The 25,675-nt window shown below is 45.1% G+C and overlaps 1 protein-coding gene across 2 annotated transcripts in view; it reads right to left on the reverse strand.

Annotated features, from left to right (window-relative positions):
- The window catches only part of Tll2 (tolloid like 2), a 121,521-nt gene that overhangs the window by 49,919 nt on the left and 45,927 nt on the right, over positions 1–25,675 (reverse strand). Inside the window, exons 3-5 of one of the 2 annotated variants that reach the window (XM_021206754.2) lie at positions 21,169–21,243; positions 8,713–8,868; positions 5,220–5,337 (exon numbers count right to left, since the gene is read on the reverse strand). In XM_021206754.2, the coding sequence (XP_021062413.1) occupies positions 5,220–5,337; positions 8,713–8,868; positions 21,169–21,243 (349 nt within the window). Of the gene's footprint in view, positions 1–5,219; positions 5,338–8,712; positions 8,869–11,844; positions 11,885–21,168; positions 21,244–25,675 lie in introns of both variants that reach the window. The other variant, XM_021206762.2, reaches the window with a different exon arrangement.

The raw sequence follows: 25,675 nt of genomic DNA on the forward strand, positions 1-25,675 counted from the left end.
AGGCAAAACACTCATACACATATATACAAGGCAAAACACTCATACACATATGTACACAGGCAAAACACTTATACACATATATACACAGGCAAAACACTCATACACATCACATTAATATACATCTTTTTTAAAAAATTACAACACTGAATAATCCCATCTACCACATGTTATGTATTGAGCATGTAAGCACGCACGTCTGTGTTGCAAAAGACTGAACTCTCTCAGCCCTACTCCAATCCTTACTCAAAGACAACAAAAAAGTTTTAACATTTTCCTGTTCTGAAAAACCTATCAGACTACGCATGAATAAAGAACATATATAACTTTTTATTCATTTTGTGATCAGCCACCTCGGTAGAGTCTCTTGGGTTTTAAGTTTCTCATTTGACTTTCTGGGTTTCCAGGCACATGGTCACGTTAACTCTCAATAATGCAACCTTGGCCTCGTTCCTGCCAATCTCCACTGTGTTGATTTCACTTTCCTGTCTAGGCATGTTAGCATTTTCAGAACAGTATTAAATAATTGTGCAGACCAAGCATCTCTTAGAATCAGATTCCTGATTCTAAAGGAAATACTTCTAGGATCAGTGTGTTCTCATACATACATAAAACATGCACATACAAATATAGAGCTATCTGTATACATGAAAATTCACACTTTTATAATTAGCATCTGTTCCTGTGATGCCTTGATTCCTTTTTGAAACTGAAGTTTGTGCTGGTCACCGAGATGCCTTCAGCATCTGTGGAGGTATGCCTAGATCTCTCTGATCTGTCAGCTATTTGACCTGGATACAAACAGGTCTTGTATTCTAAACAAACTGATGGGTTGCCTTTCTTATGCTCTCTCACTGGGAGTTCTAACATCTTAGGTGGACTTTTGCATAGCTATTCATGTAAGGTACATCTGTACTTGTTAATTTCTTCATCCATTATGGATGCTTTCAGGATGGCAGGCAATTCCATGATGGTTCTCTAAAAAGCATTGGCAATGTTCTTCCTCTTACACACTTCAATGCTTCAATATCAATAGTGTTGAAAGATCTAAAAGAATTCCTCATGCAACTCAGGATTTGAGGCTTCAAGGGAAAGAATTTCTTTCTTCTATTTATCAATTTCTTTAAAAGTTACTATTCTGCCCAGCTGTATCACTCCAATGCATGTACCCAAAGAGCCCTGTGTCCCATCACAGGGACGTTGCAATCTGTGTTTATCACTGCATTCTGTATTAGTGATAGCAAGGACACAGAACGAGCCTAGGTGTCTGCCTTAGTTAGGGTTTTACTGCTGTGAACAGACACCATGACCAATGCACATCTTATAAAAGACAGCATTTAATTAGGGGCCGGCCTCCAGGTTCAGAGATTCAGTCCATTATCATCAATGCAGCATCCAGGCAGGCATGGTGCAGTAGAAGCTGAGAGTTCTACATCTTCATCTGAAGGCTTCCAGTGGAAGACTGACTTCCAGGCAGCTAGGGTAAGGGTTTTAAGCCCACAGTCACACACCTACTCCAACAAGGCCACACCTCCTAATAGTGCCCCCTGGGCCAAGCATATACAAACCGTCACAGTGTCCTTCCACGGGTTAGTGGATAATGAAAAAGTGATACACAAATACAATGGAATGTTATTCAACTGTGAGGAAAAGTAAAATCAGGACAGTGAATGGATCTATAAAGTATAATATTAAGCATGGTAACCCCAAACTCAGGAAGACAAAAAGTACATGTTCTCCCTCATGTGTAGATTCTGGCTTATAATGCATGCATGTAAACAGGTAAATAAGAGTAAAATACAAAAATTAGAAAGGTAACTAAGAAAAGATAATGATGAGAAAGGATGGATTGTGGGCAAAAGGGCACATGGGACATGAAAGAGGAAAGCGGCCTGAGGGGAAGAGCCTAGGAGGGAAGAACAGGGATGGAAGGAGATGGGGAAGAGGGAGGGATGTTTCTGTTTCTGGATTTTTCTGGAAACTCTCTTATGAGAGGATGTATTTGCTGAAGAGGCACATGGGAGGATGTTTTGCTGAGAACAAACACGTGGAATTCTTCTCGAAGAAGCCTGGGAAAAAGGCATGTGATATTCTGCTAGAGCAAGCCGATGCTTAGAGAACATGTGATGTTTGGAAAGAATATAAATATAATCCAACAGACAGTGGACAATGCTGTGTGGCATTGGTTCTCCTTGCCTTCTTGGCTAATCTTCGTTTGTCATGATTCCCTAGAGAGAAACACATAGTTCCCTAGAAAGAATTTCTGGTGGTGTTCCAATGGCTTCTTGCCACTTCCTCAGACTTAAGTTGATTGGCAAAGCCTTGAGGTTTCTTCTGGATAGAACTGCCGTTGCGGATTTGTGAATGGTGAATCAAGCTACTGCTGCTGATTCATGTGAACTGAACTGCTGCTATCCAGACAACAAAGAATGAACTCACCCCAAAGAACTATTTCTACACAGCCCCACATCCCCCTTTTGCCCTATTAACCTTTCCTTTCCACTGCCTCTGGTGGGTGATGGGCTAGAAGAGAGGTTAAAGCATTTAAGAACCCTTATTAAAGTAGGTTGTAAAAAATCTAAGCCTACAAAGTTATTGGTCTGTGCCAATGCTACATATTCATCTTGGAGTTAGCCACATCTCTCCCTCAGTGCTACAGGAATATTCATGATTCTGCTGCTATTTCTCTGGCTATTTCTCTTCTCCCTCTTCCTAAGTTGGTGTGTTTCTGCATTGTTGCTTTTTCTTGTCTGAAGTAGTTATCTACTGCTTTTATTTGGTCAAAGAATTCACTCTTGGGTTTATTGGCCCTATAACATTTTGCTTTGTGTGTTTATTTGTGTTCTCGTTGGGCCAATTCTTTTGTAATGGTGGTTTAGACACACACAAGAGATCACCAGCTTCTTTGAATTAACAATGTTATCATCATTCTTAATTAACAAAGTGGTTTACTTTGTGGACATATCTTTAGCTTTATCTCTTTCCCTTTGAACTGTAGCAATTGCATTACTAGACATTATGCAGATCTTGATGACCTGATAAAGACCGAGTGGAGTTTTTAACAGAAGAGTGATGTTTACTCTACTCTTATTACCATGCCATTTCTTTGCTTTCCTTTCTTTCTTTTCTCTCTCTCTCTCTCTCTCTTTCTTTCTTTCCTTTTCTTTTCTTTAAATATTTATTTATTCTACATGAGTATACTGTCACTTCTTCAGACACTCAAGAAGAGGGCATCGGATCCCATTACAGATGAGTGTGAACCACCATGTGGTTTCTGGGAATTGAACTCAGGATCTCTGGAAGAGCAGTCAGTGCTCTTAACCACTGAGCCATCTCTCCAGCCCATCATCGCTTTTCAGTATGAGGATATTTTAATGCCGTTTCTAATATTTACAACCTATTAGGATGTTCTTAAAATTTATTGTTTATTTTTTCTTTAAAATGTGTGTGTGTCACATGCATGGATACACACATTTACAGGCATATGTGTCCCAGAACACACATGTTGGGGTCAGCAAGCAGCCTAGGGTGTTGGTCCTCACTTTCTACCTTGTTTGAGACGACACCTCCCGTTGTTCACTGCGGAGGTCACTGGACTTCCCGGTCAGTGAGCCGGGGATTCTTCATTTGCTACCTCTCATCTCATCTCCCCTTCAGTGCGCTGTGATTAAAGGCATGCCTTGCTCTATCCAACTTTAGATGGGCTCGGGGGGTCTGAACTCAGATTCTCCAACTGGTGTAGGAATCACTTTACCCATAAACCTATCTCCCCAGGCCACTGAGCTATTCTTTATATTTAATGGATGACCTGGTATCTCGGCCTTCTGTGTGCATTTAAAGACATGTTATCAGAGTATAAACTAACAGACCTGCAGAATCAACCCTGTTAACTGTATCTTCCAAATCTTCTACAAATCTCTAATTATTTTTTTGTCAACTTGATGCCGACCTATTTGGACTTACAGAAATAAGCAAGTATCCCAGTGATGGTTTCCATACATTTATTTCCCTCTTGTATCCACTAGGCTTGGCTTACGATTCTTAATGCTGACAGATACACGATAAATATGTATGCAGCCTGACCCTCACCATAGTACCTGTAGCTTGTACCATTTCTCATTATGAAGGTCATAATTTTTTATCCTCTGACTTTACAAATGACAATGGGGGTGTAGCTCACTGCCTAATATGCACAAGTCCCTGGGTTTGATGACCAGCACTGCAAAATTAATTATAAATTTTAAAACAAAACAGTAAAATCTTATTTGTAGGTGAACTTGTTATCTGGGCTTCCCTCTCTGCTCGCACTTGCTGCCAACTTATTTGCCTTCCCCTTCAAAGTTTGGTCATTTCTTTAGTAATCGTCTATGTGAAGAACATCTGCTTGGGATTTTTTTAATAATCCAATATAGGAGCCTGGGTAAGAAAGCATATCACTTACGTTTATCAGCCCGACAGACATTTTGTGTGTGTATGTGTACATGCATATGTGTGTGTGCATGTGTGTACATGTGTGTGTGTGCATGTGTGTGCATGTGTGTGTGTACTTACCATTGCATGCATGTGTGCAGACCAGAGGTCAGTGTCAGGTGCTTTTCTCTATTGCTCTCCACTTTGTTTTTTGACACAGGGTCTCTCACAGAACCCAGAGTTCACCATTTTAACAAGCCTGGCTGGGTAGGTTTCTGGGGATTCACCTGCCTCTGGGCCCCACCTCTGGACTTAAAGACATATCCATCACACCTGGCTGTTATACAGGGACTGGGGATCTGGCAAGCTCTCTCCCACTGAACCATCTCCCCGTCTAGCCTCACAGCTTTCTCCAATAATAACTCAATCATTGCACATTATGGTTTCTGAAGGAAGTCTGTAAGCCCATGGGGCCTCTAAAATAGCAGAAGTTCATACATTCAAACACCCACCCGTGAGCAGCGAGAGCCTGCCACTTCAGCTAGCAGTGATTCTGTGGAGTCCTGACCTAAGTCTCCACAGGAATCATCAACCATGCTGTCCTGGTGACAGGACCCACCAACAGTGAGTCTTCCTGGATCCTCACTTTGAACTCACCTGCTCTGCGATTTCACTGAAGACAAAGAGCTTCCAGCAAACCCTGTCCTCCCGAAAATCACAGCTCAGTGGAAATGTCCAGTGACAGAAACTTCCAGAGCCCACGTCCATTTGTCGCCTCATACCGTGCCGAGGCAGTCTTACTTCCTACTTACCCACAGGTCCTGTAACTGAACACAATGAAGCTTTCCTCATCTGTCCTCTCTACGAAGGTCACACAGGTGTGCTTCTCCCAGTGCCTCATGGCCTGTTTGAAAATGGCCCTCTGGGTACCTGAAACGACATGGCAGTGCTGGCCACTCCTGAACACACCTTCTTCAGACATGAAGCCACAGACTTAAGAAAAAGTTTGCTCTGATTTTTAAAACTCTTGTTGATAATGCTATGTTTTGTTTTGTTTTTTAACCTGAGGTTTAAGAGAGGTTTGAAGTGTCAACATCATCTAAAATACACACACACACACACACACACACACACACACACACACCTGTAACTAGTGAGGTGATGAATGTGTCATTAATTGGGTTGTGTGGATAATTAAACAATGTATCATTATACAGTTATACATTATAAATATATCAGATTAACACTTAGACTATCTTGTGTATATATAGGTTTGTCAAATATTTTAAATTGTCTTTAAAAGGCTTTTTAAAGTAACCCAGAAAAGAAATCCATTGGGAATCGCGAGTCCCTCTGCTGAGGATGTCAGTCAGCTAAGCCCTAAGGGATCAGGGGCAAGAGCTGAATCACCGCAAGTTCAAGGCACGACTCATCTATATAGTGAGTTTCATCCAGCAAGGCTGAAAAAAATCAATTTGCCAAGGGATGTGTTGTAGCTGGAGAGATTGCTCAGTGGTTAAAGGCACTTGTTGCCATTCCAGAGGACCCAGGTTCAATTCCCAGCACCAACAAGGCAGCTCATAATCATCCCAGAATATTCAATACCCTCTTCTGGCTTCTGCAGGTACTGCATGCACAGACATACATGTAAGCAAAACATCATTTTAGATAGGGATAGATAGGTAGATAGATAGATAGATAGATAGATAGATAGATAGATAGATAGATAAATGGATAGATGGATGGATGGATATATGATGGATGGATGGATAGATAGATCTCCTGAATACTCAAAACCTAGAGACTCCGAGTTTGTGGGGAGGGAGGGACACTAAGATTGTCCTAGGCTCCCAGCTTTTCCTTTGTACTAGAAGTATTTTTCTAAACATTTTTGTCTTACCCAGGTCACTCAATAGGTGGTTGCAGGTTTCTGGATTCGAGGGTGTTCTCTCTTCAGCATGGCATTCTGATCTCATTTTCTGTCATGCCTGCAGGAGAGTGCTCCCATGCAATCTATACATCTAACTGCACTCCTGCAGGAGAGTGCTCCTGTGCACTCTATAAGTCTATTTGCACATACATCTATACATTTTGAATGGTGTTTCAGTGTTTTCTTGGGTCCCCGATCTTGATTTCCTGTAAGGACTTTGCAAACAGCTGAATTTTATACTTTTCCTGATCCTGTCTCCAGAGTTCCTTGTTTGGAAAGTTATTGACTGATAAAGCCCCGGGCTGTCAGTCATGTCAAGTCAGTAAGTATTCTCTGACATCTATCAAGATAAAAGAATATTTTAACTATGCTAGAAGCAATGAGAAGTTTCTAGAAACAAATGGTTGAAAATTGCAGAGAGAGATGGAGCAGAGACCTGAGTTTATAATGATGCAAAATAAATGAATAAATAAAAATGAGGAAACCCCCACCATAGTCTCTAATACAAAATGGGTACAGTGTTATATTGTCTCTCAAAAATGTGCATGTAAGATTAACTTAGCTGTTTGTTTATTTATTTATTTATTTATTTATTTATTTATTTATTTATTCGACATCTTGGCATACTTACATTATTTGTAGCTCAACTACCTATGAAAATAGCAATCCTACTAATTATATAGTAACATAAAAAAAACCCTGTGCAAAATATTCCACTACACAAAGTTAGCTCATGTTGATGAAGACAATATAAATCGTTGGTCAGAAAAAACACAGCACACTAGACCAGAAAGAGTAGAGTGCATGTGTGTACCAAAGAGCAGGGGCAGCTACCCTCAGGGATGCATTTTAATCTCTGTGTGCGGCTTTCTCTGATACACTGCCTGAATGACAGGGAGAAGACCTGTCCATTTTTCTCATGGCAGTCCCTGGTGAAGCATGGGGAAGCTGGAGTTACGTCACCAAGCAGAAGGGTAGCCTAGGGTAGCCTAGGGTAGCCTGGGAAGGTGCCCGTCTCTTCCAGGTTCTGCGTATCCACTCTCAGGCCTGCCGATCTGCTGCTAACAGGCTCATTCAGTTCTCAGTGGCTGTGGCAAGTCACTGAGCCATGTGCTTCTTGTGGCCACATCTTACAGAAGCCACAGTATCTCAGGGAGGTAAAAAGCTAACAAAGGTACTGAGAGTCTGGGATGCTCACTCAGCGGGGCTTTTTGTTCAGGCATCCAGCCAGGGATGTACTGCTGTGGGCAGATATGGGGAGCTCCTCCTCTGTGCCAGGCACTGTCCTGGGTGCTGGACATGCAGGAATGAAAAGAGGGGTAACCCCTGCTCCCACAGAGCTTGGGCAAAGACAAGTAAACACAAACACAGCGAAGAAACTTTAGACCATGGTGGATGTTGTTCAAGTTACAGTGGGGGCTGTACATGCACCACTGCTGCTGGTGAGGACCCAGGAGGATTGACCTTGGAGATATCATTTGATCAGAAACCAGCCAGGTAAAGCTCTGGGGGAGTGTCCCAGGAGACAGGACAGTGCACATGAGCTAGGGACCTGGGGATGGGCAGCACCTAGAACAGGAAAGTGGCTGGTGAGGCTGGTTAAAGAGAAAAGAGGAAGGAAAAGGAGACAAGGCTCTGCAGGGAAGGCGCACCCGGGGACAGCAGCCCCAGCTTCAGTCTAGGTGATTTACATAGTGCAACGATGCATTGGGGGTAATTCTTAAGTTCTTATCTGTGTTAACTCCTTCCTTCCTTCCTTCCTTCCTTCCTTCCTTCCTTCCTTCCTTCCTTCCTTCCTTCCTTTCTATTTGTTTTGGTTGGTTTGGTTTGGTTTTTAAAGACAGGGTTTCTCTGTGTAGCCCTGACTGTCCTGGACTCATTTTGTAGATCAGGCTGACCTTGAACTCACAAAGATCCACCTGCCTCTGCCTCCAGAGTCCTGGAATTAAAGGTGTGCACCACCATGCCTGGCTACCAGCCCTATTTAAAGAACAGGGAACTACAGACATACACTTTAAATGATTTATCAAGGATGGAGCCAGTATGCAGAGTCATGCCACATTGTGTGATACCTATGTGTAGCCTCTGGTTACCATGTGGGGCACTGTTCCCGAGTCAAGGGACAGAGGCCAGAGGCCACCATGGACAGCTCCACACTTAAGGCTGACCTGATGAGACTCCCTGCTCCTCACCAAGCCTTCAGAACAGGATGACCTCTGCAGACACAGCCCCAACAGAGGCCCTGGTGTCAAGCTACACTGGTCTAAGGAAACCTTAGCTGGAGGGACTGCTGTGGTCCTGGTACCCACACACTCCCATGGAGTCCCTTCTCAAGCCTGAGAGGTCCCAAAGGGGTCACATCTAGAGTTACTGACCAGTAAAGTTCCCTCCGATGACATAAGGAATGACCCCTCCAGGCCAAATCCGCTCTGTCCTTGAGGTTGTAGCTCTTCGGACCCGAGCAGAAAAGGTCTTAGTGGTGGTGTTTGAGGTCCCAGGGCCAGGCAGAAATGTGGTGGCATCCTTGCCATCTGCAAGACAGTCAAAGTGTCAGTTATCTGCCAGTTATGCTTGAAGCTTAAGATTGCATTGATGGTGGACTGATGCAGGGGTGGGTAAACCTGTGTTCTAAGGGAACATTTTACCCACCAAGGTTTTTGAGCCTGGTAGGTAATATTCAGTAGCTAGTTTTTAGACGAACCGGCTAAGATCAAGTGACTCCAGGGAACCAACGCCCTCTTCTGCCCTCCATGGGCACTACACTCACATGCACCCACCCGCCCACCCACCCACCCACTCCACTCCACTCCACTCCACTCACACACTCACCCACCCACCCACCCACCCCATCTCCACACATATGTATATAATTAAATTTTAATATTAAAAAATGTTCTAAGTCCAAAAAGGACCTTGAAAATTGTGGGGATGGACAGAGGAGAATGTTCAAACTGGGATTTGCTGACTGAATCCAGACCAGGCTGGACCTCCACAGGTCATCCAGTGCGCTTGTTTAACACCCCTCCTTACTCTTCCTTGGAGAGTCTCCTCTCCAGTTTTTACATTCTTCTCCTTCCGGAAAAACAACAACAACAACAAAAAACAGCTTTTGAAAATTCACTTTTTAACTTTCCTTTATTTAGTTATTCCCATCTCTCTTCATTTGTATGTTTCTTTTCTTGTTTTTCTTTCCTTAAAAAAGAGATCTAATTCACACCCATAGCATTTGCTTTCATAGCGTGCAATTCTGAAGGTGTCTGTATATGTATCAGGTGTGCAGACAAGCATGCAATTCCGCGGGTGTCAGTCTGTGCATCAGCTGGGCGGCCATCACCACTGCCTATGAGCTTGTCAACACTGCAGAAGGAAACCCTAACCCCATAAACAGTCATTTCCAGTTTCTCCCTCTGCCTTGCCAGCCCGAGGTCTGCTGGGTTTCTGTGGTTTTGCCTGTTTTCCACATGAGCAAGGTCAGGCCACAGCAACCTCTGCCTCTGCCCCTTTTACTTGGCTAGTTTTCAAGGCACATCCACAGTTCCAGCATGAGTCGGCTCTGCATCCTATTTTGTGGGTCAGTAGTATTCTGCTGTAGGGGTAGACCACATTTAGCTTGCCCATTCCTTAGTTAAACACAGGAGTCATCCCAACTTTGGGGTCGTTATAAATTATACTGCTATGAACACTCACATACACATGCGCTTCTGCATGTGCTGGCTGTGGAATGCCAGATCACACGGTACTGTTTAACCTTTTAGGAACTACAAGGCTGTTTCCCAGAGCAACTGCAACATGTCTTGTCCTCACCAGCAAAGAAAGACAATTATACACACAACCAAGTAAGATTGGATTTGGATTACAAGGCCTGTTTAACATTTGACTATACATGTATACTAGTATATCAGCAAGCAAAAAGAAAAATATTTCATATTAGTAAATTTTCTTCTTTTACATGTACTTGTTTATCTGTGGGTGTGCACATGTGTAGTGTGGGGATGTATGGCATGGCATGTGGGTAGAGGTCAGAGGAACACTTGCTGGAGTTGGTTTCTTCCCACTTCAGAGGTGCCAGAAATGAAATTCGGATTTTCAGATCAAGAGGCACGCACCATCTCTCCGGCCCCTATACATATTTTGAGGTTTATTTTTTATTTATGTATATGTGAGCGGAAGAGTGCATCCCAGATGTACATATGGGAGCCAACAGAGACCAGATAGAGAGAACATTAGATCTCCTGACGTGAATTTACAAGCAGTTACGAGCCACCTGGCATGGGTGTTAGGAACTGGAGGAGCCTCTGGGAAAGCAGGAAGCCCTCGTGACTACTGAGCCATCTCTCCAGCCCAGAGCCGTTCTGGTTCATAGATGACTGTTGCATGTAAGTTCAAGTGGGCCTTGGGTACATGTCTCAATACCAAATCTCTCGCTCTTTTTCCTGCCATCGATCCGCCTATGCAGATCCCCTCCTGTCACTTGGGTTTGCCTTTTTGTCTTTCTTTCCATCTCTTTCTTGCTTTTAATTGTATTAAAAGCAGATTATTTCCCTCAACTCTCTCCTGTTCGTTAACATTGATTTTCAGCTTTAATAATCATATAGAACTGCATGATGAATAAAGAACGAGTGGACTAGAAGATCAGTCTGAAGAAAACAGAGTCCCAAGTTTTATTCTGAGAAATGAGACTCTTGAAACAACTCCGGCATAGGGCACGTGGACTGTGTCATCAGAGGAACAAGCACGGAGCTGGTGAGGTGGAGCATGCGCTAACCCTGGGAATCTTAGAACCTGAGACCCTTAGGAGTAGAGCTGATTCCCTGTTTCCATGTCTGACTCGGGGGGGGGCACATACTCAAGACACAGACAATCAGCACTTCTCCACGCTAATGAGGCACCTCAGCCTTCCCTTCCTGGATATTCTCATGCCCTGCCCCCAAATTACAGGATCTTTGGTTTACCCTGAGGAAAGTGTATGCATTCAGACCCACCCCCAGTAGAGAAACACAAACTAAGATCCTCTCAGAGAGCCGCCTCACTTGAGATGGTATGAGAAGGCTTTTGCCTAAAAGAACCATAGCACTAACTGGCGGGCAGTGGCACTCTGATGTCCCAAAGGGAACCACAGACTAAGGACCCCCATTCAGGACTTCACTTTGTCCTCCCCAGCCAGTGTATCTTCATTGCGGAGACAGACAGACAGACTGACAGACAGGCAGACAGACAGACAGACTCCATGGTTTCATGCTGCTGCCGCCATGCTTTAGAATGTCCAGTTAGCTTCTGTTAGCAGTGCTCTGTGTTTGCGAGACAGATGCCTTCTGATTCATCCATTTCCTATTCATGGGCACCTACACCTTCTCCTGCCTGGGATCACATTCTTTAATGACTTTAATTGTTATTTCATGAGGATAAGACAATTTTTCAGTCATTATCTGTAAATACTTTGACATTCTAGAATTCCTGTTGATTACCCATTGGACATGGCCATTCAAACCTCCATCTCCCTCGTATACCTTTTTTTTGTGTGTGTGTGTCTTCATATGTTGTGTCTTTCTTTGAGTATAGGAAGAATCTTTTATATAGTGTAGGAAAGCAGCACTTATCCAAAGAAAAGCTGTTGGCATATTAGCTTAGGCAGGAAATAGGAGGTGGGAGTTCCGGCAGAGGGGGGAGGATTCTGGGATAGAGTCGGGGAGGAGATTCACCCCAAACACTGATGCAAACAATTGCATGAACCTGAGGAGAGGTAACTAGCCACATGGCAGGACCCAGAAGAAACAGGTTAATTAAGTTATGAGCCAGTCAGGGAGCAAGCCCAAGCTGATGGCCTAGGCGATTACTCATACATTGTAAGTCTGAGTCGTTATTTTGGGAACTTGGGAGCAGGTGGGAAAGCCCTCAGTTACATCTGAGTGCTTAGACTTGCATGGTGTCCTGGGATCTGCTTTCCACTTCACTTATTCTCTCTTCAGCTGTGTTCACCACACCATCTATCTTATACCTGCTTCAGTGGCGTAGCTAACCATCTACTTGAGACCTAGCCAGAAGATCCTCAAACATATCTTTTCTTTAACAATACTCTCTTTCTCCCTTTGTTTTAAATTTTTCCTTTGGCTTGCTCCTTATTTTAGTCATGCTTATTAAAATTCCTTCTGACTGCCATGTTATTGGAGTGAATTCTTTAATTTGTTGATGTCTGACTTTCCTTCATTGATTAACTTCCGGTGTTTCTGGTGTTTTAGGACTCTTTTTAGCCTAGCCATTTTTTTTTTTAATTTAGATTTTTTCTGGGAATCTAACACATGAGTACTAGATTCACACGGTGTCTGCTCCTCCCTTCTTCCCTCCAGGTCCGAGTGACCTGGACTCCCTTCCACACCCATGAGTGCTTTTCCTAGAATTACTGTTGTCTTACACATACACATTAAAAACCTTACTGAGTCCATCTAATGTTGGCCATATGTAAACAGGTTTGGAGGCTTCTTCAAGGAGCACTATGTGTTGTAGATCCCAGCTGTGGACTTGCTTTGTGTTTTCCTCAGGACTCTTGAGATTCTCTGGGTCTCCGGTGAGCTTTTCACATCAGTTTCTGAATTGTGCGCTTCCTATACAGGAAGGCTGAAGATTCACATCTGCATGAGGAACAGACTTTGTGACTGAAACTCTTGTAGAAAGTATTCCTGCTCCCCTCCGAGCCTGGGACAGACAAGCAAGGCTGTATTCTACTCTCTGAGCCCTTTGAGGACGTCTGTTTTATGTGGGAGTTTATTGACCACTTCTTGGCTCCCATGGCATGAAGGGCACATCTCCCATGCCCACATTGGCATCCCATTGGTGTTAGCACAACAGCTCTGATCCCTACGTCCTAGTCTGGTTTCCTTATGCCTGAGTAGTCTCTTTACCATCTGAAGCCTGGGGGAAACCCTGGTCTCTTCTCATCGGCCCTCTCACCTGTCTTCCCTTTGTCCTCCATCCGTGGTAGATGGAACGCTGCATGCACAGGTTTGCCTATGGCTTCCTAGAAACTCCCTGGCCCTATTTCTCCACCTAGAAAGTTGCTATAGAATACATTTTAAGTCTAAAACTCTTTTGCTGCTCGAATTTCTAGAACAGAAGTCATACACTTGCAGTCTTGGGATCAGCCCAACCCACAGATGTGTTTTATTTGGCCTGTACAATTTTGGCAATACTGTGTTTTAACAAAAAAAAAAATCTCACTTTGGAAGCCAACTCTTGAAAAATCCAGAGATTTCACATAACATTTTTTTTTTTTTAAGACAGGGCCTTTCTCTAAACCCAATCTTTACTTGAGCTTGTGTCAGTCCTCCTGCCTCTGCCTCCTGAGTGGTGGGATTATAGGCATGTGTCACTATACATGGGCTCTAGTTTGTTTTAGGGGAGATCTGGATGTGGCAAGAGTGGACCATCTTCCACGTGGCTACACCCCACTAGAGTTGGGGGCACCCCATCCCACAGTCAGGCTGCAGTTCCATTGTTAGGACCCTGCTCGACTTCACATAGTTCACCCAGCCTGTTTACACAGCCCCTTGCATATTATTTTGCTCTCCAGCCATAGAACTCATTGTTTCAAGATTTCAAATGGTCTAGCCCACCCAAAGTCCCATGAGAGCAAGAACTGAGGCAGGCGTCTTTGTTAATGGTTCTGTTCTCAATGCCTGCACAGGGCCTAGAGGGTAGCAGCATTCCATATTTTTGTATTTTGAATGAATGAACTAACAAACAGACAAGCTAGTCTAAAAATAAACAGCCCCATGGTCCAAACAGTTCTGTGGCGGAAACCTCTCCAAAAGGTTGGCAGCAGCGAGGCCCTTAATGTTCACATCCTGAGACCCATCCTGTCTTAAGTAATCACAGGCAGAGATGTAGCAAGTGCAAGTTTGTTATTCATATCCCATATGGTTTTCAACAAGTCTCTTAATTTTCCTCTGCTGCCAATTCTCCTTTGGAGAATGGGCAAAAAAAAAAAAAAAAAAAATTCCTTCTCCATTCAAGGGACAAGCACTGAGACATCCCGTGTTGCCTGGACAAGCTGTGCTATATGGACACGTGACCTAGCACTGTAAGGGCTGGTTTTATGTGGCCAAGTCAGCATGGGAAAATCTTAAGTGCACCTGGAAACAGACTGGGGTGTAATTTCCAGAGATGGCTTATTGAATGACAGCTTCCCCTTCGGTCCAGTGAGAAATTTAATTTGCCGAGGACTCAACACAGGAAGCATTTGCCGATTAAAAATATGTCTAAACAGATGTTCTGCTTAGCCTGGAAGAGGGGTCTTAATGCAACTGTCATTATTGGATTTTCTTGGATTACTACTATCTGGAACCAGAGTCCACATAGAAGGATGTAATTATTTATTACGGCCAAGAGCTCTGCATTTCAAGAGGAGCTCGGGGGCATCTGAAAGGATTTAACATGCTGGGGGTGGAATAGGGTGGTGGTGGGGATGCAGGACATGTTAAATTCCCTGGCTCTGGGAGCAACGTGTCCTCTCTGAAAGTGAATCGGTCACTGCTATTCAATATTTCATTTTCAGCTGAAGGCACAGCTATGCCGTAAACAGAAACACAACTGATCAGACTGCTCAAGCAAAGAGCTGTAATTTTTACATTAGGCAAGTAGTAACTCATACACTAGAAACAAGCACCCCGAATGCCCAGATATATGCAAGACTCTCACCCCAACAGGCAGCGGCCAGAGTCACATCTTGAGGACCATTTTCAAAAGGCTCAAGAGCAGTCCCTTGCTCCAAAGGGAGCTGTAAATTGTCCTACGCAATGGCTCTTAAACCTGGGTACACCCTAAAAACACTGAGAAAGACATGAAAAAAATACAGTTATCTGCTCTTGCACTGAAACTTCGACCCAACAGTCCTGGAGTCCAGGCACCTGCAGTTTTGCAAGCTCCTATCGAGGCCAAAACTCAGTGGAGTTTGGGAATCACTGATAAAGCTCAAGGGCCGAGATTAAGAGTTTTAGGGGCAGTGAACTTACGATAAATGCTCACGATAGTTACAGCCATTTACTCTCCATATGGTTATGCACAAACTTCCCCCTGGGCCTGACTGCTTCCTGAAGCGTGTCTGTGGGACAAGCATGGAACCGAGCCGAGGCTGTCAATCACGGGTGGTTAGAAAAAGCTGTGCAGGAGCCTGCAGGAACTGCCTACGGTTGCAACAAGTTAAAATGGTTAAAGTGGGAGCCCGAAGGCAGTCGGGCTCTGTGGTTATACTTGGACATACAGACAAAGACACTCAAGGAGTGTCACTGAGTATGGGGTGGCATTTCGTCTGTGGGATCCTTGTTTTGGGTTGCAAACAGTTTCCAATCTTCGCTTTGGGACAAAAGCATCATAGCTTGGTCCGGAAAGGAAAAGGGACGCGTTCTTTTACAAATATGGTTCTAGATATTGAACTCTATTCAGCTTGCCCAAGGTGTACCCTTGTGGCAGCTCCACACTCCCCCCTTACTAGTAGCATTACAGACCCAAGCGTATGCCGGGCTCTCAGCTCCTAGGAACGGGCTGCTCTGATCAAGGCTTCGTGGGAATGTTGAGGGAACAGTCTAGAATCCAGCCCAAGGCTGCAGGCACAAAACCCTACCTTCAGGGCTGAAGGGATGGAACTACATAGTGTCAGGAAACCAATCGCTGCTAAAATTAACCCAGAACTGCCTCAAATCCCCTTTTCTGCTCAGCCCGTCTCATTCTGGATTTGTGGGAAACAGTCAGGCTGCAATTAAAGAGAAATCTAAGGTTGGTGTTTCATATCTTCAGTGCAAATAAAAACATGATGTGCCCCCCCCCAGGCAGGCATCCAGCAGTGTCCTAGAGGGATGGAGTGGGGGGGAGGAAGGGGCAGACTGGAACAGTCTTCACCTTGTGGCTCTTGCTCCTCCCTCCCCCTGGATTAAAGACCTTCATGTCTGTGGCTGTGGTGGGGAGTGGAGTGAAGGACTTAGCCTCTACACTCATTGACCTCTTTGGACAAGCCAGAGTCATTCAAGGGGCAGCTCTGTGGGCCTAACAGGCTTCAGAGGTGTGGGAGGAAAGAGGAAAGTGTTATCTCCATCCTGCTTAAAAAACTCCAACATCTGCTGCTGAGCCGATTCCATGTGTAGCCCAACTAGAGGCAGAATTTTAATGGGCTGCAGGAGGCTCATTCCTTCCTGTCCTCTGTGCAGCTGTGGAACAGCTGTGGAAGCTCAGTCAGGGGTAGATGATACATTCTTAGTGCTGCTAATATTGTTCCTAGAGGGGAAGGTGGGAAGAAAAAAAAAGTGGAGGAACGCTGGAGCCTGTGGCATGTGCCTCTAATCCCAGCACTTGGGGATGCAGAGGCAGGAAGATCTTGAGGTCAAGGTCAGTCTAGACTACACTTTGAGAACCTGTCTCCAAAACAAAACAAAAGATGGAAATCCGAACTACACTTAATCACATTTAATGTTTGCACTTTATATGACTATGTCTAACTCTCTCCAAGCTTCAAATGAAGACTTAGATAAAGTAAACGACATTGTAGCTACTGAAAGGTTGAGCTGGGGTTCAAACCCAAGGGTTTCTGATTCTCCTGTCTTATTTGATTGGGTGATTTTTATGCCCTGCAAACTAGAGAATGCAAATACCTGGTATTATCTATTCCTGATGGACACATGAAAAATAATGATAGTATCCTATGTGGACCAGCAAGTCCCCTGGTCTCTGTGAGCTCATGCCAATGCTAGCATTCAGTGGAATCCACCCCTCTCTCCCTCTCCTTGAACTCTGACATTTGACTTGATTAGATGTGGAAGAAGTAGTTATTATTAGGGCTCTCATGCAGTCCCTGTGCTTTCTGCTTTTTAATAAGCCAGCCACCATTGGTGTAGACTTGGATCATTGAAGAGGAGAGAGCAACTAAGCTGTTCTGAACCATCCAGCCCAAGCTAGCTGCTAGGATGCAGTCGAGTGGGTGATCCTGGCTGACATTAGTGGGAGAGCCACCGCCCTGAGTGAGCCCAGTCACTCCACAGAATCATGACACGTCATTGCCTAAAGTCAACTTCAAGGATGGTTTTCAGGCAGCAGGAAATCACATAAATACGGAAGAGAAAATTCAACATGGCACCTATGCCATTTCGATGTTGTGACAACTCTCTCCAGCTGTCTCTCCACACACTGTGATCCATCTTTCCCATCATGTTTGTCTGCAGCCAAATGAAGAGCCTCTGAAGCTGGAGGCACCATGTACTGGCAACATAAAACATGGATAAATGAAGCAGGTACTGACCTGAAAGCTGTGTCCTTACAGGTTAGCTCTCATGGTGCTGTAAGGTGCTACACATGCTACTGGGGAGAAAAGCAACCCATAGTGTTTCTTAGCCAGATATGAACTTTGTCAGCTATAATAATTACTGTCAAAAACAGACCCACCAATGCAACCATGTCATGAATATTATAGAAGTAACCAATCACTTTCTGATTAGATGTAAGACCAATTCCATGAATAGGAACCCAGACCTGGCACCATTGATGGGACAAAAGACTGTTGGTAGATCGAAAAATATGCTCTAGGGAAGAATCTATTAACATTATTCTGCTTTAAGTCCATAGTATTAAAAATAAAATAACTCATTAGGAGTTACTGCTATATTCATAGATTAGTCCATTAGAGAAACTTCTTGCAGTTAACACAGAGACCCACCGCTGGTCAGTGTGCAGAGAACAAGACTTCTGTGTGCTTAGCCCTAAATGGGGCATCCATAGGACATTCCCCTCCCCAACTCCCTACCCCGAGACTCTCGGAATATTGTGGGAGAGAGAGTAGAAGGATTTCAGGAGCCTGTTCCGATGGATTACCGTAAGAGAACAGTGTCTTCAGGACACAACAGGGCAGAGGCATATACGAACTCACAGTGATTGCGACAGCACACATGAGACCTGCATGAGCTCAGACCAGACAAAACCCCAGTATGTGGGGTGGAACACACAGTCCCACTCCCAGACGAGAAACTACTGGCATTTGATAGCTGCTTGGGAGGGAATCTGTTTTTTTTAAGGGTGATCCGGGGTGAACCGTGATCTAGGACAAGCCCCACACCCAAGAATAATTGGGCAACACATTGAACTCAATAGGTCTGAGAGAGAGAAACAGAGAGAACATAAAGTTGGTTGGCTGGTGTGGAGAGAGGTGTGGATCTAGGACGAGTTGGGGAATAGGGGAAAATGATCAAAAACATTATATAAAGTTTTCAAAGAATTAATATAGATATTATTAATAACTATCAAATAAGCAAAAGAAGAAAAGTCTATATTTTTGTTTGTTTTGATTTTTTTGAGGCAGGATTTTGTGTAGTTCAGACTAGCCTCAAATTTACTGTTTAGCCGAAGATGACCTTGAACTTCTGATCCTCTTGCCTCTGCATGTCCACTTCTGGGATTACAGGTCTGCACCTTGACACCTAGTTTATATGGTGCTGGGAACCAAAGCCAGGGCTTCATGCATGCTATGGAAATACTCTGAATACCACTGAACCACAGCCCAGGGGCTGGGGGGAAAGAAGAAGGAAAGAAAGAAGATTCTAAAGGGACTGTCTGTTCGTGGTCCCAGCTACACGATGCAGGCTCCTCCAGCAGCATGGTGGGGAAGGGGAAGAATCTGCTGCTCGGTAAAGTAAGGCAACTTGAAGAATGGGATCAGCACCCCAATAGGGAAATAAGCAAAGGATACAAAGAGGTGAATACCAATGTGCACCCCCAGATCATTGTCAAACACAGAAAAAGATGCATTCAAAAAGGAACACAAACTAAGTAATAATAAGCTTATTGGTTAAAAGTACCTGGTACTAGAGAGTCTCTGGGGAAAGGGATAACCCTCGTAAGTTACTATGGAAACATGTACTGTTATTCCTGCAGACACTCAATATTGCAACATCTATGAAAAACATGCTAAATGGGGCTGGAGAGATGGTTCAGTGGTTAAGAATGCTGCTCTTGCAAGGGACACGAGTTTGGTTCCTAGCACCCAGGTCAGGTCAGGCTGCTTATAATTGTCCACAACTCTAGTTTGCATGACCTCTCACCCCCTACCCCAGATCTGCGGTCTTTACTTGCCTCACAGACCCTCTCCTTCTCTGAGATGCATAGCTCCCCATGCCTTGTCATCCCTCTTCTCAGTTCTCGAAAACTCAGTGCTCTCCTTGGGTACCTACCCATAGATACATACCCACACAGAGACACACATGGATACACATAGTTAAATAAGAATAAGCCTTTAAAAATCATCCTATGTAAATGAAAGCGTGTGTTCAAGGATGCTTGTTGCAGGTGTGAGTCACAGCAAGAGCCGGAAGTGAAATGAATGCTATCAACAAGGGAACAGTTGGATAACTGTCAATCTCTACTACGAACACAACTAAGAAGTGCAAGAATTACAACTAAATATACAAAGAATTGCAAATCTTTGTAGGGATAAATTAACCACAACTACTTTGGAGTTTTCTGCAAGATATCAGTGACAAAGCACGATGCATTGAAATGTGTATAAAATGCAATCCTGCATTAAAAAGAATAATAGCAAAACCTATGCATGCACGCATGTTGATGTGTGTGCTTATATGTGTACAGTCCTCCTATGCCAACACAAATGCATGCAGAAAAACATGTAGGGAAGTGGAGAAATGTTATTATCTGGGAAGAAGAGAAAGTGATTGTGGGGCTGGGGGAGGCAGTCAAAATAAGGGGGAGGGGAAGCACTAAAGAATAACACATGGTGGTATCAAACCGATTGTACATTTGTGTGAATGTATATGGAGTTTTAAATATTCACATGTGTAGGAGAAAATAATACTGAAGCAAAATCATAAACTATAACAAGTAATGATTTCTATGTCATCCCTACAGAGGCATCCTTAAAACATAGGACTCTAGAATTTAACAAAATTACTCCTTTGTTCTCCAGTTAACTCCAACACTGCCCTGAGCAGAAACGTATCTCCAAGATTGACAAATGTCCAGATGCCACTAGAACTCATAGGACTGCTGACCCTTGAGCCTCTGAACCTTCACATGTAGAGAGGTCATGGGGTTATTTCTAGGTAGGTTCTAGACTGGCCCCAGCAGCCGCCTGTCTCCGTTATCTCTCCTGGGCAGACTCTGGTCTACAGTGGCTGGCAACCATTACTCCAGATCTACTGTCCTTTTGTGCCTTATGGATGCTCCTCTTCTCTGAAACACATCCGTCTTGTCATCTCTCTTCTCAGGCCTTCAACTCACAAGCCAAGTAACCAGAAAGAAAAGCCAAACCAACGAGGATCAATTTTCTAACAGTCTCCAACCAATAAACCCTGCCTTTCCATACCTCCCACCCCTGCAGTAAGACAGCTTTCCATACCCCTATCCCAGCAAGACAACCTTCCACGCCCCCTGCAGGAAGCAAGACAGTTTTCCATACCCAATCTCCCCCACACAGCAAGTCCCCCCACCCAACCACCCCACATTTCACCAGAGGAAACACTTCCCCATGCCCTTTGCTGTCTGTGTGCATGCCCAGTCCAGCCGCTGACAAAGGAGGTTCCAGAAGACACCCAAAGCTGGGGTCTGGTGACAAAGCTGGGGTATGGGGTATGGTGACAAAGCTGGGGTCTGGAGTATGATGATACCAACTGGGTCTGATCGAGATGGAGAAGGTCACACTGTGTTGTCAATGCACCTAATACCACTAGGCACTACACTTACTTGCAAATGGTTAAAGAGTTTAGGTTATTTACCAAAAATTGCCGCATTTTGAAAGAAAAATGGAACAAAAGATCCTCAGAGGCTTGGTACGGCCTCACAGACATTACCCTTTCTTGGTGCCTGGATGCTGGCATTAGAGGCTGTATCGTTTGGCCACCTTGCAAATGTCTCCTCAAGGCCACCTGAAAGAGGGCAAGAAAAGAGGTAAAGACACACCTTTCAATAGCACGGAGGGAGCAAACCCGGCCACTGGGGGACCACCAGGGCAGCAAGGATTTGGTCAACTAAGGTTTATTTAGTCTATAAATGCCTTTTTCATTTTAATAACCACTCACAAACTAGCAAAACTACCATCGTCTTTGGTCAGTCAAGGATGCTCAGAGCAGAATTAATAGAGTTTATGGGGAGTCCCAGGTCAGCCCCTTATCCACCTAGAGAAGACGGGATGGATGCACAAGGAAGTTCTGGTGTCAAGTCCATGTAAGTGGTGTCCAGCATGGCTGCTGAACTTCCGAAGGAGCTCCATCACTGAGGTGCCGCTGTTCTGGGCTTTCTCCTTTTGTTCTATTTCCCCCACATGAAGGATTGTGTTTAGAAAACCGCTGGGCTTTCTTTATAAATGGAACTGTCACAGTACAGCAAGGGCAGCAAGGATCAAATGTGTGTGGGTGCAGCCATGTCTAGACACACTGTCAGCATTTACTTCTCTCAGAACATATCAGTCTCCTCGGACTAACTGTCCTACTGTGTGCTGGGTCCAATCCCGGGATCACAGATTCAACCACAGACAAGGCAGACAGGATTCCTGACTTAATGCTGCCACTCTCAAAATGGAGAGCTGGATGGAACAGCAGAGGCGCTAACTGCAAGTTCTGAAGATTAAACTCAGCGGTTTGTGGAGGGGACAGGGCTTCCGTGGGAGAGAGTAAGAGGAGCCATCAGTGGACACTGGGTAGGGTGCCAGCGAGCAGATCTGTGCCCAGGAGATACAGTGACCATGAGAAACCATATCAAAGCCTCCAAAGAAGAATTTATTGACAAACAAGAAGGTGTTTCTTTGCATTGGTCGAGAAACCAGAAGCTCTGTCTCCATTCGAACACTCTGGGCTAAGTAGAGTACAGCTCCATCTTGGGGAAGCCAAGGCTGAGGGGAACAATAGTGAGTCCAGGGTGGCCTGGCTCAGAACATGGTCTCCTGGTCAAAGACCCAAGACCGGCCCTGAGCCACCAGTGCCTGAGGAAGGCTTACATTTGGTACCGCACCGTCCAATGGGTAGGGTAGCCTGTAACCAAGTTCACACCAGGAGAGGCAGCGCGTGGCCGTTCACCAGCTCCTGAGTAGCAGGCTGTCTCATCCACGCTGTGACTCAGGCAAAGCCTGCAGCTGCCCTGGCCTCCTGTAGAGAAAGGACCCCCAACACCAGGCAAGGACAGGAGACTCCCTGCATCCTGCCTGGCTGGCCAGCTAGGAATGCGCTCACACGGCTCCTGCAGCTGCTGGGGTCCAAGCTGCCAGCTCTCGGCCCTTGGGTATTTCAGTTGCGATATCATTTCCTCTCAGGCTAAAGGTCAGGGGAAATCCTGACGGTATGAAGTCGTTCCTCAACACAGGAATGTGCCATCTGCAGAGAGAGGGGCGGGTCGCCGCCAGGCTCCGAGTCTAGCTCAGCCTCCGCCCCGCAGGCTGCGCAACTGCCGAGAACCTGGGCGTTAGCATCTTTGGTCTGTCAAATGGGCTGCTGCAGGAGACCAAATGAGGTAATGGGTTTGTTTAGATGTGTGTTCATTCAGAAAATATGCATCCGACACCTGCTATGTGCCAGATTCTGTTACTACTGCTGGGGAGGTGACCTCAGGAAATTATATTCTGATGGTGCGGGGGGAGGGGGACACATCAGAGGGGGATAGAGGGGAGGAGAAAGAAGGACAAATAAAAGTAAAGAATTTAAATTGGCTGCTGGTGAGTATGAAGAGAAAAAAGGGAGATTCTAGACTGCCATTTCATGTAGGAAAGGAAAGCAGAAGTCTGAAGAGAGGTGAAGTCTATAGATATCTGGGGGAGAGCATTCCAAACGGAGGAATAGCAGGTGCAAAGGCCCAGAGGTGGCAGCATGCTCAGCAGCAGGGAGCTGAGCGTGCCAGGAGTGGAAGGAGAAGATATAGAATGGCAGTGAGCCTGTCAGCCATCGACTGCAAGACAAGCCAGGGTGGGGCCCTGCAGACAGGCAGTCTCTGGACTTCACCTTCGAGTGCCCTAGATTGGGTTCAGGCATTTAACTGCATCCGCATTCTGCATAACGGGACCTGTTAACAGTGGACAAGAAGAGGCATGAGAACTGAGGCTTAAATAAGTATCTACAAGCAATGGGAATCCATTGTAGATATCAGCCAGTTTCACCCTGTTCAGCTTCCCAAAATGAAGAAGGGAAGGGAGCAGGAAGGAAGATCTGTAAGTGATGTCTGGAGGCAGCCCTGGTTCACGATGAGCCGGGGGTTCTAACGGAGGCACTTAGGGCAGCAGTAGAGGCTGGGGCTGTGGGGAAGGCTGAGGCTGTGAGGAGGGAGCCAGGCGACATTGAATTCTGCAGCAGGCAGGGCATTCAGGCAGATTCTCTGATGCTGGGGCCTAGAACAGGTGAAAGGCTTTGGAGTTGGGAGAGGCACACAGGTAGGTATGACTGAAAGAGTCTATTCATTGAAGTGCCAGTCATGGTGTTAGCCACAAGCTAAGGATGCACCAGTTTGGGGGCTCCAGCCTCACAGACACCCAAGGAAGGACCAGGAAATACACACCAAAAGACAATTGTCTTGAGGGCACTATGGTGTCAGTCATAGAAAGCCCTTGTCCCCCTCAGACTCCTCATCAGAGCAAGAACAACTTGCTCTGTTGCCTATACTCAGAGGTATAGGTAAGTCCAAAGAGCCCAGAGCCTTGTCCTGACATTAAACGACAGAGCACACCTTTAAGAGGACACCTGGCATTAAACGACAGAGGTGTGGCAGTTAAGAACACAAATCCCAGCTTTGAATGGAAGCACATATGCCTTGTCATCCCAGCACTGAGGAGGTAAAGGCAGAGGATCGGGAGGAGTTCAAGGCCATGTAGCAAATTCAAGGCCGGTCTGAGCTACAAAAGACAAAACCAAAACACTGCCACCAAACCAGACCAAAGACAAGAGCAAAGACCCTCCTCTGAGGGACAGCAGACCCAGGCTTCCTGTTCTGCCTGGGGTCCACCTAGTCCATGAGTGGAGGAGCCTTGCACTCTCTGGACGCACAGCATCTCACTGCCTTTGGGATGTGTTCTGCTCTGCGCGTGGCTGAGACCTTTAGTGACATGGCCCTCTGAGGTGCCTCTGCTTCACCTCTTGCCTCTACTTCCACAAATTGGACCACCCTAAGCTGTAGGAAGTGAGCTTCTATTTCCCATTATTCCCCTTTATTTTTGTGGAAATGGGACCTTATTATGTAGACTAGGCAGGCCTTAAACTCAAAATCTGCATGCCTAAGGATTGCAATTACAGATGTGGACTGCCTTACTATTTCATCTTAAACATCGTCTTAAAACATGCGCTCCTTTTGGGCCTGGCTACATCTTATTGGCTTCTCACATCTTTCACGGGACACCATTTCCTCTGGGATACTGCAGGTCGGCACCCCTGTTCTGCCCAGCTGAGCTCCCTCAGCCCCCTACCCTGTCCACCGCGTGCACGCACACACACACACACACACACACACACACACACACACACACCTGTGATGGATAAGTCAGGGAGCAAAACTGGGGCAACTTAGGTGTTTCAATGGATGGTGGCAATCACTAAACACAGTTCGGTTTAATGCTGTGGGGGAAACGCGTGTTTCTCGGCTTTACTAGAGAGAGGGAGGCAGCTAATGAATAATGACTCTCAACATTGGCCACAATTTTGAATGACCTGGGAAATATTTATTTTAGAAATACTGAGGCCTGCCTCCCAACCTCACTCTTACCCTCAGAAGCTCTGCTTTAATTGGCCTGTAGCATGCCTGGACACAGGGACTTTGAAAAGCTTCCCAGGTGATCTGAAGATCCAATCACAATTGATCACAGCAGCCAGGAAAAGAGGCATATACTTGTAATTCTAAATGTTACAAGCCTGAGGCAGGAGGATGATCATGAGTTCCAGGGCAGCTCTGTCTATATAATGAGATTCTGTTGCCAAATAAAGTTGACCACAGCTTCTCAGAACTGTAGAACAGGCCTCATCTTGTACTATGTTTTATGTTTTGTTTTGTTTTGTTTTGTTTTTTTAATGTGTATTGTGGCTTTCCTGGATCTATTTAATCTGCACCATACACAGAGGCCAGAAGAAAGTGTTGGACCCCCTAGAACTGGAGTCAGAGATGGAGTTACAGAGGTGTGAGCTTCCCTGTGAATACCAGGAATTGGAGCCTGCTTTTCTGGGAGAGCAGCAGTTGTTCTTAACCACTGAGCCATCTCCAGCCCCTTGGTGATTTGTATGATTTTTTTTTCTTGGTATTTGGGGAGGGTGTGTGTTTGCTTGCTTGCTTCCTCCCTTCCTTTTTAAAGACAGGGTTTCTCTGTGTAGCCCTGACTGTCCTGGAACTCACTCT

Source organism: Mus pahari, chromosome 1 (assembly GCF_900095145.1).
Source record: "Mus pahari chromosome 1, PAHARI_EIJ_v1.1, whole genome shotgun sequence".
NCBI classification, from domain to species: domain Eukaryota; kingdom Metazoa; phylum Chordata; class Mammalia; order Rodentia; family Muridae; genus Mus; species Mus pahari.